This window comes from Bombus impatiens, unplaced genomic scaffold (genome assembly GCF_000188095.3).
Source record: "Bombus impatiens unplaced genomic scaffold, BIMP_2.2 scf_1528, whole genome shotgun sequence".
In the NCBI taxonomy this organism is placed as follows: Eukaryota; Metazoa; Arthropoda; class Insecta; order Hymenoptera; family Apidae; genus Bombus; species Bombus impatiens.
In genome coordinates this window covers 359523-375757 of record NT_177947.1, presented here as the reverse complement: position 1 = coordinate 375757, position 16235 = coordinate 359523, and the positions used below count along the sequence as shown (strand labels likewise).

Sequence of the window (16235 nt, the reverse complement as noted above, 5' to 3'; positions counted from 1 at the left end):
ATATAGTCGGTTGTAATCGCCTTGCGATAATAATACAATCGCTTGAACAAAGAGGTTTTATTGAAAGTGAATAATGTTTAACGCGTAGCCTGTGTAACATTTTACCGGAGTTTTCATTCACTAAGTAATTTAAACGTATAAATTCTCGAATATCGTATCTTGATCCTTGTATTGTAATTATCCTTTTTGCAATTGACTTTTATCAAATAATATCATTTCTTGTCATGATACCTTACTTAAAACATATCTATTTTAGTACTTTATTTACGAGTTATAGAATATTCCTTATTTCCACTTTCAAAACATACGGAGAAATTATTCATAACTATATAAATAGCTTCTAATTATATAGATACTGATAACACATCGATAAGTGTTAAAGGTAAGAACACGAAATATTTGCCGATTTACAGACCAGGCACTGAAAGAAATTTATCCAAAACCCCTTCGTGAAACCTCTTAATTTCTCCCTAGAAAAAGACAAAATCGTACTCTACGTCAAAAAGTTCCAAGCTCCTCGATAAATATCGAACGGCGTCTCTAGGTAAGCACAGAACTTCTAATCTCTGCGATCTCCCATTTGGAACCGTAGCTTCGACCCGATTCTCTGCGATCTGGGTCATCGGCCTGGACCTCGCAGCCCCCGTTTCGTCCCTCACTGGCGATCTATTCTTCTGTCTGTTCGCAGAACAAAGAGCAACCAACGGTGGATGAAACTGCGGACCACGGTGCAGCTCTCGTCAGCCATCTCAACGATCCAGAAGAAGCCACCGTTGAAACGCGAGGATTCGTTTCTCAAGCGATTCTCCACCAGACAGATCCCGGAGAGTCAAGAGACGTTAGACACAGGGGAGGGCGAGGGCGACGCTACCGACGACAAGGATTCGAGTGGGCGTCGTCGACGACGGCCACGGAGACCTCAGAAACCACCGAGGACCGTGGTCAATCCGGACGAGAACTTTTATTATTACTGGCTGATGCTACTATCCGGCTGTGTTCTTTACAATCTGTGGACACTGATTGTGAGACAAAGTCTGCCGGAACTACAGGCTGTGGCGCCAGTCATGTGGCTCGCATGCGACGGTTTCACTGATCTTGTGTTCTTTTTGGATGTGGCTGTGCAGTTTCGTACTGGTTACCTCGAACAAGGATTAATGGTGTACAACAGCAAGAAACTAGCCGGTCATTATCTCAAGTCCAAGTCGTTCATTTTGGACTTGCTAGCGTTGGTGCCGCTCGATCTACTTCAGGTGAACCTGGGTAGTAATCCGATGCTGAGGTTTCCGAGGTTCCTCAAGATCTACCGTGTGTACAATTATTACTATATGGTCGAGTCGCGGACAGTTTATCCGAATTTGTGGCGTGTGCTGAATCTCATACATATATTGCTGATACTGGCGCACTGGTTCGGCTGCTTTTACTACTTGCTCAGCGAAGCGGAAGGATTCCAAGGTGACTGGGTGTACCCGTACAGGCCAGGGGAGTACGCGACCCTGACCAGAAAATATCTTGGCTCGCTGTACTGGTCCACACTCACCCTCACCACGATCGGCGACCTACCCACACCGGAAACCAACGCCGAGTGAGTGATATGTCTCTACGACTACACGCTCTTCCTTTACTTTTCATTTTCTTAGATTTTCCGTTTTTCTTTTTTCTTCCTTTTCGTCTATTCTATTTTTATTCTTGGTTCTTTTGGCTCTTTTTCTGTAATTTGTCGTTGTCCGTTTGCTCGTCGGTTAGATGGTAACTCGTCGAGTGTTCGCCACACAGGGCGCGGCCACCTCTAACTAGATTTCACCCATCGACGCTTGAGACTTGAGAGAGAATGGAATGTCGCCGCGTCGTTGATTTATATAGATTGCTGGTCTGATTTACTAGATTGGCCCTTTTTTGTATTTGGCGAAGAGGAAATATAGGTTTCGAAAGTACGCAGAATAAAGAACTTTATTAAAGAAAAGCTTTATCAAAAAATACTTTAATATTGGGGAATAACAATTTTGGGAATAAATGAATTTTTGTCGGTAGGCAACTTAAAAGCGGGAACTAACTCACGGAAAATTTTAATTGGATCACGTATGAATTAAATTGAATCTGTATATACCTAGTTGTAGAGTAACCTGGCGCACGATCGCTATAAGTATCCAGCTAAAAGTCATTCAAAATGAGAAATAACCATGAAATAACAGTAGTAAGATATTACAGATTATTCGCCATGTATTGTAAACTGTAGGGCAGAATTTTTAGTTGATACTGATTGGAGTTATTAAGATAGTTATCACAACTGGCACATAAAGAAATTTTGGTTAATCATTGAAGATAGATTTAGCCAAAAGCAGATGTTTCTGATTAAATCGGGGGTACTTACGTAAAAATATAGAAAAATATTGCTGTTTGCAAAATATAAAGCAGTACTTTCTTTTCACTGATTCGTCAATGACTTTTCCATTACATCGTTGTTTCGTTGTGAATTACTATCGTTCAAATTATATCAGGTCGCATCGTTAGAAATTCCAATTTTATAAACGACGCTAAACCAGTATATCCATTATTCAACAACTCCTATGTAAAACTATATTTTCAAATTAGCATATTTATAAAATAGAAAAACAACGACCGAGAGGCAAAAATTTTTTACTCCTATAAAGAAAATAACGATTCTTCAAAATTCATTTATTCCATATAGCAAACGTTCTATCCACTTAAAATTTCTCGTTTCTTCTTTTCTGTGATTAGGATTGTCGCCGTAAAAACAAATTCGACAATGCATGTCGCCTGAAGTAATTGAACCACTTATCTGTTAAATTGGTTAACATATTGACTGCCACACGAAAATCATATATTTGAACACCATAGCGTTTAAGTCTTTGCAAAATATTACATTTACGAACATTTTTCTGACAATGTTATACAAGTCATTCACATTCCTAAAAATTTATTAGTCCATGAAATTTATCTTATTTGGTATCGATTAATCATTCTAAAAGATTTAGTGACATGGGTCATTGATGACCATCGTGGCAGCCACCGTGTTATCCTCACGAAACAAAAAGTACAAAAAAATTAATAAAATCATAGAAGATAAGCATCGATCAAGTGCTAGAATTTAAAAGGTTTTTCGTTTTTGCCTGTGGCAGCTCAAATATTAAACAATTCCAACTGATAATCGACGATGGCAAATATTTGGGCAGAGAACTGATTTCAGCGGAATAATCAACGAAGTGGGCAGAAATCGAACGACACTTTTCGAAATACATTTGCTCGAGCTCGGTAGTAAGCTTCTTTGAAATCGTACAAAGGCAAACAAGCTCGAATAAACTCGAATAATCAGGTAGAATTGATGAATATGGGAAAAGCAAATTTACCTACCGATCCCTACTTTTATTTTCTATTTTGTTTTTCTATTTTCCGCAACTGTTCGTTCGACTCGATCGAAATTGCTTCGTCGATAAATCCGATAACGAAAAGGTAGTCTAATAACGTCACGTGTTCGAATTTTCCATTAATTGCCCTCAAACGTTTCGGTGTAAAGCGTAGTTAGCAGTGAGTGCAGAAAAAAAAAGAAAAAGAATGAAACAGGAAAATCGAATTATCTCGCGCGTATAAATTTGACCGAATAAAGGTGATAGCATCGAATGTCTAATTTGCATCCCGTCCAGGAATAACAGAATTCGAGAATTGCGACGTTGAAAAGAAGAAAAGTTGAATAAAAAGGGATATCGTTACGCCGACAGAAGACAAATTTATGCTTTGGATAATTGAACGCAAACAACACGAAATTCTGCTAGTTTGTTCTTATTTTATTTGCACTTCAATGAGATATTTCTGGAATATTTTACCTTGCAATGAAATTTTTCAACTCCTAATATTTATTAATATCGATAACAAATGAAAATTGTAAACGAGGTAAGAATAATGTATAAACGCCACGGTTATTTATGTTTTATTTGCAAATGCCGTAAGAATCAACTTGAGTTGTTTGAACAATCAACATTAATTTTCTATGCTTCTTTTAATATACATGGGGTAAAGACACATATTAAGTCAAATATAAACTATGAAAATATACGTCAATTGCAAAGATACAAAAATGTTTTGTCGTAATATAAATCTTAAAAATATCTGAAATCTCTCTGGCGATAATCGATACTCGACCCATGTGAATATTCGAATATCTAACATCAGCTCAATGAGAATGTTTAAACGTTAAATCAACACCTTCATTCTTTTTTCTTCTTTTTCCTAATATTTGAAAGTAACGTGTATAGAAAAGAAGAAACAACGAAATTACATATCACGAAAGTGCAAATTATGGATAATAGGTACAATATTACAGTGGCATAAATACTAAGAAAAGAAATTAAAAATTTTCTGTAATGACGATCGATACATAGATGATGCATAGCATCTCGATACGAGAGCGAACTTCATTTCACGAGGAAGGGATGAAAATCTAAAGTAGACCCAGTTGACGTCACCGCCATGAGATGTTAAGACTACTACTACTTTGGGCACATGACATAATAGAGTTTCAACGAAGTTGCTGATAGCTGGATATTGCATACGCTCATGTGTCGTTTTCCGTCGCAGAGTGCACTATTTGCTCTCAAAATATTGTCAAGATTCCTCAGAATATCTCTCGGGATCCATTGCCGCGAAATCTCACGAGTAAAATTCGAACGTAGTAATAGCATTAACAAGAAATTCATGAATATGCGAGCACTTATGATGCAAGCATCTCCTTGTACATTTCTAAGGCTTTCCTAAGTGTCAGCTTGTGATTAGGCGCGAGAAGTGGAATCTTTAAAAGTCGAGCAATGCATCAGAAATTGATTGTTCCACACAATAAACTTCGTTATTCTATTCTTCGTTATTAATTTAAGATGTGAAACTATACTATAACACTGTACTTGACAACTTGCACAGATCGTGAAAGGATTAATTTTGTAAATGTATTCTACTGAATTATATAATATATAATATAATAAGTATATATATATAATAAATAAATATATATATATTTACAGGACAATGTATGCAAATACTAATTGTCTAACAAATAAATACATTTACTTACTAATATACATTTTTATACTTAGCCGATACTTTCGTTAAAATTTTATGCAAATCCGTACATTAACCGAACAGTGCATATATTTACTAGATTTTACACTGTGGCATGTAGGTACACTTTGTTGACAAGACAAAATTGAAACCAGACCAGGTATTTCAAGCAGTATAAATAAATTTGATGCATCACTACTATCATGTGACACTGAACACGTTTTACGTCAGATTATTCCATTATTTAGAGTCACCACTTAATTATAACATAATTAATCTTCACAGTTGTCACATTCTAAACTACTAGCGATCATTCTTCAATCTCTAACTCCATATTCAACGTGAATCCCATTTAAGCACACGTCTTAACTTAACGTCTTACAAATCAATTATCATACAGACAGTTTAGTAGACATGGAATTAAATTAGAAGCAAGATGCTTGCGTCGAACAAATCCGGTTAGAGTAATCCAATAAGATATTCGAACATCTTTTTCTACGATTTAACTTCGCCTTGCCATCCTTTCCTTGATCCTTCCAATTTTTCTTTTGTTCTTTTTTTAGATATTACGCTATTATATCTTCGCAAGTAGGTACTCTTTTTTGAATATTTGTTTTTAAAACAATACATAATAGTTACGTTAGAACCAAAGGCATACTTTGGAAAAAGAAAAATATTCTCTGATTCATTATTTAAATGAATTTGAAATTTTGTTGCATGTATGACTAAAGTAAAGTGACAAGAGTTTAGATTTATTCCTGTTTTTCTATAATTACATATTTTACATTATTTTTGTTTAACTGCTGGGATATGTTAATAAATTTTATTTCTTTTCTTTTTATTTTGGTAGAGAAAGATTTAGAGAATTGAATGAGATTTCTAGAAATAATAAATAGAAATAAATTCTAGCCATGTTATTGCAGGTGAAGTTGCAGATCATCAAATTGATAGATGAAAGACAATAAGATTTGAGTAGAGGTCAACAAATATTTATTCTTTCGTTTCTAGCCTCTCATATTATTTAACACCTTGAATAACGAGCAAAAAACTTATGGTACACTAATTAACATAAAATTGTTTAATATAATTATTATCCACACGTCATGAATTGTATACTATAATATTATAAATTAAAGTACACCAGAAGTTTCCCAACTTTTCTCAATATATCATCTACCCTCTGCCATTGTTTTCTATCCTAAAATATCTTCCGCCATACGTCAGGACACCGAAAACCAAAGAAAATCGAACCAAAGTCTGAATTTTTCGAACAGACTGCGAGAAGCCAGTTTAAGTTAACAAACTCCTATTATTTACTTTCATTTTCGTGTTCCTTCGTCATCGTATAATATTAATCCCTCGAGCCAAAGCTAATCCATTAATAAGAAACGCGAAAACACGAAAAACAAGGGTTAGGAGACGACATACTAAAGAAGGCAGAAAAAGGAGACCAGAAAATAGGGGGAAAGGGATCACAAGGAGCTAAGGAAACAACGCGTGAGGAAAGACTCCGGCAAAAAAATTCTATATTTCCTGAAAGATATTGTTTCATACTACTTGCGATAAATACGTTCTGTCCCGTTGAAAATTCTCGCTGTGGTCACTAATAACCTTAGAAGGTGCATGAGACCTTAAACACAGTAATTAAAAAAAAGTAAAAAAAGAAAAAAACAACGCGCGTACAGAATTCCATTTTCTCTTAAGTCAAGTCTCTAGCGAACCAGATAGATGCCTAGAAATTAGACTCGTGAAGCGGCCTTGTTGTTATTGTGTTGGCAGAGTCGTATCGGGCGGCAATCCCCGGAGCCTCGCTCGTCGTGGCCGACTGTCCCGGCTTCTGCAGTTCAAGCATAACGGAGGGTATCAGTATCGTTTCCAGAATTCAAATAACGAGAGCAATACGATATCGTGCAAAAAGAAACAAAAACGAATTAAACCAAAAAAAACCATTAATAATAAAAAAGAGTTAAAGCAAGAGAAGAATGTCGACCGAAAGATCAGAGATTCGAAAGAAGGGGCAGGGGCAGAGATAAAGGGGATAAGACCGGAAGACGATTAAAACGCCCGGACAGCGAGTGAGAGAGGAAATGATCGCGAAAATGACGATAGACTTACGATACAGATTGAGAATAAATGTTGAAACGGACGAACGTCATGAGCGAGTAAAAGAGAGAGAGAGAGAGAGGGAGAGTGGTGCAGTGGGGAATGAAAGTGACATGATGTGAGAACAATTGGTGAACGTGAGAAGAAAGGTTGATACGATAGAAATAGTAGAGTGCGTGCTGTGGATTGAAAAGAATCATTGAAATGCGAAATAGAGAGGTGGATGTTAAAAGACGGAAGAAGAAAGTAATTGGTCGTGTACAGCCAGGCAGGTTACGAATTTCTCGCGCGAAACACGACACAGTGACGTAGTGAAAAAGTATTCGTTCGATGATCGTTTAGAGACGGTACTGTTGCTGAAACATATTATGAAATAAAATCCGCATCCATGCAATGTGTCATGGTGTCGTGAAATGCGATCGAAGAAATAGAACAACGACGGAGTTTCTGCATGGGTATAAGTAGAATATATGTATTTCATTTGCAACGCTAATATTTCAACGGAAACTCCAATCTGTCTTGCTGGACGGAGAATGACTTGCCAAAGCTTAGCTGAATGTACTTTTTAGGTGATTTATGACATCAAGTGAACTGGGTAAAGATTGAGAAAAATGGTTCTTGCGAATCAACCTTCGCATTAGATCACTTTTTTACGAGACAATATTGCTTATACGAAGAGCAATTATATTATATTATGTTATACATATATAATGTAATATATATAATATATATATATGTATATATATATATGTATATATATATGTATATGTATATATATATATTATATATATTAGTATATATAGGATATATATATATATATACTTTGATTAAGTAAGCAAAGGATATTGAAGTAGGTGAATACATTATTTTCATTTTGGCTATACAGACTACCACTTTGCACACTTATAATTTTGTATGCTTACTAAAGAAGTAACAATTCGTCGTTTTCTGTAATTACTAAATTGCGTAAGTTCCTCTGATTATACACGAGTGGAAAATTTTATCATTGTTCCCCTAAAACTTTCTTAAAATTACCACATAATATATGATTAAAAAATACATGCACATTTAATATCTGTAATTTGAAAAGTATTACGTAAAATTTTCTTCTCTACTTTTGAGTAAGTATATCTCATCCAAATGCTATATCTATTTAATTCTAATCGCACAATCTAATCGTACAATGCACTCGTACGAGTGTACATAATTGCACTGAAAAGAACAAATACCCTGATGTCAAAGGAAAATAAAAAATTTCCATATAGAACGTAAAATCTGCAAAACGATGTTATCTGATACCATGTGATCCTCGATTGAGTACAAAAATCTCTATCGGGTCATTCTTCAAAATTGTCGCCCCTCGGAACATTCAACCACTCGATTACTCATCTGTAGTCGACAATGTTAAAAAAAAATGGAAAAGAGAAAAAAGAAGAGGAAGAAACGCCAGGACCGAGCTAGTCTCTATTCTACTTTCCACCGGCGCGACGCGGTGTTATAACCGAAACTCGCGTTATTCACACGTCAGAAAATTTATGCGTGGCACATGTGTGCGGTCGCACAGGAGGCTTTCACGCACGCAATTCAGAATATTCACGGGTCGTGGCTGGCGGCAGCCTTTGACGACAGAACAAGAGGCTGCAAAGCCAGCAATTACTCTTTGTCGAGGAAGGTATCGGTAAATAGATGTCGACGGTGCAGCGACACGCGCAGAAACGCCTTCCTATCTCGCGTATCAGTGATCGATGTACGTTTCCACCCGTCATACTCGCGGATCGATCGTAAAAAACAAAAGAAAACGCCATTCGATCACCCTCGATAGCTCGACGAGGAAAAAAGAAAATTACGCACGGTCGAAGAAGGTTTCTGCCGGCTAAACAAGGCTAACGTAACATCTGCACTGGACAGAACTGAAAGATAAGCACACGGACGGTCGTTAACTTAAGACTAGTTTCACACAGAGATATCGCGATACGCGTATGATAGATATTAATTAAATACTAATGGACATGTATACCAATGACGCAGTATCGCGATGCTCATTTGATGTATCTTGGCGAGGATATTTTTCGTATGAAGCCGACGGACGAAACGTTAAAACAAATTACGACATTCATACGGTACGCAGCCCGCGATACATCTATCACGACACACGTACACCGCGTACAACCGATCTAACCTTTCTAAACCGATGTCTGACGACGAAGATCGGATACTTGAAAACGACAATGCTCGCAGTTCTTGCATTTAAACTGTAAATGTTTATGCGAATCTATCATTTTGTGAAAACAACGAAAGAAATCGGACGCTGCTCGAAAATTTGTTTCGCCCTTTAACCCTCGCTCGGTGCGCTCCTAAAATCATCACATGTGGTTGCAACTTTTCAGAAGTTTAAGAGATGTCGATATTCTTTTGGAAAGTATTTGTCCTGATTGAAATTTTATTAAACATACTGACATTTCACGTTATGGAATTAATGCAAGCTTTTTGGCAAATTTATAACTTCTATATTCCTTTAATTTTCGCATCAATCGTAAAGCTGTGGAAAGAAGTGTTAAGAAGCGCTATTCCTTATAATTCAATTAGTTTTCCATCATTATCATTCTTTCTACCTACGATGTTACGAGAATCAATTTCTCGCCATAGTCCGTTTTATCCCACTGCAAGGGTTTTTAGGCTCATATTTGTCGTATTTGTTAGAAACATTTAATGCATAAAACGGAGTGCCGAGCGGTCTTTTGCTATGTGATAATAAAATTCATGGAAAATATAAGAATACATATAGAATATATAAAAAAGTTTTACTTACATTACAAGATTTTGCTTTAACTGTGTCGTTCATAAATAATTTCAGTTACATTTTATGTAATTGAGAATCATACAACAGTTACATACGAAATGAAATGAAGTAAATTTCGTTTCTCACATATAAAAATCAGCGAATAAAGTCGATGACTGAACACTTGCATCGAAAATTAATTTTATTTGGTATAATTTACTATTACTTGTTATAAAGCTAATTGATTATCTATTTCACAATTATTGTTCGTTTGTTCGCAAGAACTGAATCGAAATTTCATTAAATTGATAAATAAAATAAAATATAATAAAATAAAATAAAATAAAAATTGATGAGCGAATATTATCATAGGAAGATCCATTATCTGACTGTTGTTATTTGTACACTATGAGAGAGGAAAGATTTTACCTGTATTATTATTACTCTACATCCGATGTACGAATCAATTAGAAGACATTATTTGCCTGTACATAAAAGCCCTGATTAGTGAAAGCAACCGTGAGCCGATTTAGATCTCATTTTGTCGTCCCTGTCTAATCTTTAGCATGGCGCGATCGTGGCATGCGAAATCGGATTGCAAATAATACGCGCACGGAAACTCTTGGTTTATATGGCTCGTGGCAGAATTCAAGTCACATTCCGTACCCCGCTATCGAGCGGTACGAACCGTTTATTGCCGATCCTGGTGCTTCCGATATTGCCAGAATTGACATATATTTATCATATCGTTTAAATGGAACTGGATTCGCTAGATTTTCTAGAACCGCATTCTTACGACTTACGTCGCGTTCGCGTATATCTACGTCGACAGATTTTTCGAACGAGGCTAGAGCTATTATACTTTTTAATTTAACGCTTGAATAAAATATAATTTAATAGCATGCATTTAGAATGCATGCTATTAAAGTTTTCAGGCAGCTTCGGAATTATATTAATTTAAAATTTTCTAGATTTTAGAGAGAATAGATTATATTATAAAAAATAACTTGTCCATCTTAGAATATTATTAACTCTCAACTGATGCGGTGCGAATCAGATGGCTGATAAATGAGCAGTAAAAAATTTAATTATTGATCGGAAAAAAATATCGACTAACAACTAGCCTTGCATTTTAAGGATAGATTCTTTCACATCCTTTTTATGTTTAATTTCAATGACAATTTCAATAACAATCTGACAATTTTAGACTTATTACAAGTGGCAGTTTCACTTTGAACGGATGACAAATCAATAGAGCATTATTCATAAAGGTGACTCATGAATAGCTCGATAACTTGGAAATCAACGAGGAACACCGATGTAGTTAATTACTGCTTGTCCTGTGATTCTCAGCAGAGATACGTGACACCTTGGCGCCTTAGTAACCGTGCTTTCAATATTGCTGCTAGTCGAAATGTATTATGCGATACTCTAGGGTCTTAAATAATGTAGATGTCCCCAATTTGTTGTTCAGTAGAACACCTTCAAAGGCCAAGTTTAAAGACTAGAAAAGTTTCATTTTTTTACGTCAAATATCTAGTAATATGGTGTTTATACTTAAAATAAGACTGAAAATAATTTAACGAAGCAATTTAATGGAATTATGGTCTCTGAAAAATAGATTTCTGTTAGGGAATATATTATTTCATTATTATTATATGAGTATATAAGAGTATTATATTACTATTATTATGTTATTACATTAGTTGTTACATTTAATATACGATATATGTTAGTCTTCTTACATTTGGATGTGTGTATAACGAATCTGAAAATATTGCACCACATTGCATCAGTAACTTTATGGAAAAACGCGAATGTCTCATTTAAACTTTCACTTCTGAAATTTTAGTTTCATTTTTAAATCAAATTTCTACACATGTTTAATTCAGAAAAAATATAACATAATTATACTTAACTTCCTGTTTCACGTCACCATTCGTATAAAAATGGAAAATATTAATGGAAAGAAAGATGCGTTTTGATTAAAAAATTTTTGGTAGTCTTAAGGATTATAAAAGACAGCGATCAGTCGATTATTTTGATATTCCATATTCACCAGCTCATAATTCTATAGAGATATCTTATTATTCGCGAGAAAATCACTACAATAGGATCATTAAGGTCATTCAAAGGATATTCACGGTCATTTGACAGCTATTCAGGATCATTTCGTGATTATTTTAGTCACTTAACATCGCTCAAAAGCACTTTATGGTCATTCAAGAGCATGTCAAAGTCATATGGTTGCTCAGTGTCCTAATTTGAACAATAGATCGAAACCCATATTCTGTCCATAACTGTGTGAATTAGACAAGGTATATCGAGAATATAGAATTTCGCTAAATAAAGAATGTAAAACAATGTATGATAAAAAGAATGCTCTATTAATATATAAAATTATAAATCATGCTAATATCGGGAATTGAGAATTTGCTAACATTAAAAGATGAAAATTTGCCAGAATATTAACAATTTTCTTGCACCTTTTTGAGACATTTACTACTCATCTGGGAATCGGTAACGTTAAGAATTCTTCTATCGGTCGTTTTAGATGAACGTATTAAAAGGAGGTCATAGATCAGTTGAAGACTGTTTGACATTAGATTTATGCGACATCAGCCCAACGCGTTTAACGTGGGATCGTCAACCACGAAGAACCAGTGTCCATGAACGTCAAAGCAAACCGCCTGTGGTTTCCTCGCGATTGACAAAACGACGGAAGCAGGTATTCCTCGCGTGCTTTCCGATTCAAACCCCACAGAGATGGCTCGAAACCGACCAACCTCGATCGTTAATTTTCGCCAAATTCCCCCACGTAGAATTGCCTTGCGAGACTAGGTGACGATTGAATAAAAATCTAATTGTAGTCGAGTATCGTATGTAATTTCTATCTTAAATAATTACATGAATAAACTATAATTCCTGCGTGCGCATATTGTATATAGAAATTGTATTGTATGTAGAAAGTTTATATTTGCAAATAACGAAATAGTAGTTATACGTTTTGAAAATTGAAACCATTAAGCAATGAAGTCTTCAAGAACTATATGTTACTTTATTTGTAATTTATTCGAGGCTATTGTACATTGGATATTCGTCGATCGTAAGTACGAAAATAAAAATAATGGAGTATCGGCTCGAATTGTGGAACACGGAAAGCCTAACTTTTATCCTTTTAATGTATTTTCCACTTCACTCGTGATCGTTCCTTGCGATTTTTTTCTATATTTCGTTCAAAATTGCCGATATAATATTCACAGAAGCAGCTCGGTTAGTCGAGAATTGCGATCAGTATAGTGTTTCGTTCACTCGTTATTTTAATAACGTTAATAACGAACCAATGAGCAACTACGTTCTAAAAATCTAACAAATTTTGTCTTAAATGCTTTACCTATCGGAACCATGTTAAACAAATGACGCTGCTTTGTATTTAAATAGTAATTTCATATAAACTTGTTCCTTAAGAAAGGAGAAGAAAGGATCCATTAAAAGAAAAAAAGAGCAAGGAAAGAAACTTGTACAATCGTGTAACGAATCCACCATCTTTTAAAGGTGGAAACATTGACTTAATTTCTCCATCCGAACGCAATACTTCTGAAAGCCTTTAAAAGATTACTGCCAAGAGGAATACTTTACGATTTGATCGGTATCTCCGGCTTTTTTCAAACTTCAATGTATTGAAAACTTTATCTATTTAAGAAGATAGAATATTATTTAAAATGCTGTCGCAAACAATTCCACATACTTTTGATTATATATTAAAACTAAACCTAAACCTAATCTGAGACTAACTATATAAATAAAAAATTAGGTAACAAAAAGTAAACGTTAAGAAAAAAATTTAATTTAATGCTTATTAATAACAAATTCAAGTAACAAAAAATGACAAATAAAGAATTAATGAAAAAGATGAAACTTGGTAGTCACCTGAGTCGTCATCAATATCTAGTTCATTGTTTGTACTCGATAGTATTTCAATTTCCGTATCACGGTTCTAGGTTTTGTTTTAATATACCATAAAAAATACTTACAATTGTTTGCAATGCTTTTTTAATGATTTCCTTTTCTCTACTTTTTTAAATATCGATACTGGTACTTACTTGCACACTACACGAATTTCTAAATAAGAATTACAAAATTCAACGCGAGCTTTAAGTTACCTTTAACCAGATAACTGCGGAATTTTGTTTTGGAAATCTCTCATGAATGGGGTGCATAAATAAAATCAAACGATGACGAGCATACATGTCAAACGCAGGGCAAATGTACCTATTGTAAATTTTACAACAAAATTGAAGCAAAACGATGATGGCATATATTTTTATGCCAAAAGATTAACAATTTATTGTTAAACAAATTATTGTTATAAAAAATTACAAAATTTCAACAAAATGCTAAAATTCACAAACGAGAAAAATTTTTTAAAATGTAAGAAATTCAGTTGATTTTTTCACACACGGTGGCACACAGTATCGAGTACCAATACTGTGACTCCTTATGAATTTCATTTTTTGAACAGACGGCACATTTTCGAAGTGCATTTGCTTTTAATCATGTAGCTGGTATAAGATTAGTGAAATATTTTCCGATGAGACGTGTGGATTTTACAGTTGAACTCGTGGTTGGTCGACTTTCGAAGTTTATGTTCGTTAAATTGCATATTTCTCAATAATTTGTTCAACTCATTCGATCAAAAAATATGATCATATGATATTTATCATACTATATTTCAATTGTTATCGGAGAATAGCCGATATACACAGTAAAATATCCATCCAGTTTATAAGGAAACAAGATTATACCAACGATTCGGGAATACTCGATATAACAGGAGAAAAAATCAACTGATTTTGTAAAAAGAAATACATTATACCGGGAATAACCGATATACCAAAGAAAATAATCAAATTTTTCTTCATAAAATACATAGCAGTTTTACTGATATTATAAAGTAAACATACCGCTAAATGATATTTGCATTACTTTTTGCTAAAATTTTGACATTTTATGGTAAATGATCATTTTTTATTTTACACGACGAATATACACGTCAAACGTACCGACATTAAATTCTTGTTTGACGCGTATACTCGTCAAACGCAGTTAACAGATTAATATAGAATTAAAAGTATTTAGAATTAATTACGATACTTTCTGTAAATGATGTTTTACTCTTTTAAATAATCTTTTCCAATATATTGAAGTTTGAAAAGAATCGGAGATACCGATCAGATTGTAAAGTATTACCTGTAAGGGGTAACTCAAGACAGAGGTTAAAAACATGTCAGAATTTTCAACCAAGAAATACTCGAACGTGCTGTTGAACATGGTTCAAGTTTCAACGACAAGGGGAACGTACTACTGAAACTCATCCTTTATCGCTGGCATTTAGAATTCCGGCCTAGGTCTATTACAAACGGTTCTAGCCCGCGGTCGACGACAGACAGTCCACCTAATTTGAATAATACTCCGGCGAATATTCTATTCCGTGCTGGCAGACTCGAAGAAACCCATCTTTCACGTTCTAAAATTTTCATACATTTTTCAATCAGCTGTATTACGAACATGATACTATCGAGCCAAAAACTATTATAATAGAGATATCTCAAAACATTCTTCATTGATTATAATTATTATCAATCGACAGTTTGTTTTGTAATATTCACCAGTATAATAATAAAATAAATAAACATAAAAGAAAAGAAAATAATAGCTAAACTATAGCGGTGAAAAATATAGTAGTTACAAAAAGTATTGTCACATCATTGTACAATAATATTGTATTATAACATTGACATATTAATTAATTAAGTTCAATATCAAATTTTGATTCATTTAGTAATATGACTATCAAAATATGACTGCAATTTTATATTTTTATGGACTCGACTAAAGAAATAGAACCGAAATAGAAATTTTGTTCACTCGTTAAAAATTATAATAAATATTCTATTTCAATATATTTTTGCATATTACGTGCATTCTGTAGATTTTCGAACTCTTCAATTTTTCAGAAATTTATAAACGACCGCAATTTAGTTATTATTAATATGTATTGGTAATATCGCTAATAACACTAATCATATAAAATATAATATAAAACTAAAGCAAAGAATTTTTTTCTATATGGAGTGACATCTCAGAAAATTTCGTTCTTTTTCCTCCTCCTGTTTTCAGTTTCCACTGATCGATTAGATGGTGGAAGTAAGATATGGGTTAATTAAAGTGATGAAGCTGCAGCGATATTGAATAGAGGAAGGATAAGTAGGAAATGTAACAGGGGATG

The 16235-nt window shown here is 34.3% G+C and overlaps 1 protein-coding gene across 8 annotated transcripts in view; it reads left to right on the top strand.

Moving 5' to 3' along the window:
* LOC100747068 overlaps positions 1-16235 on the top strand; it is a 203890-nt gene that overhangs the window by 146263 nt on the left and 41392 nt on the right. For 7 of the 8 annotated variants that reach the window (XM_033324152.1, XM_033324158.1, XM_033324151.1 and 4 more), the window contains 2 exons: positions 689-1582; positions 6844-6924. In XM_033324152.1, coding sequence (XP_033180043.1) covers positions 689-1582; positions 6844-6924 — 975 coding nt within the window. The remainder of the gene's footprint in view (positions 1-688; positions 1583-6843; positions 6925-16235) is intronic. The other variant, XM_033324153.1, reaches the window with a different exon arrangement.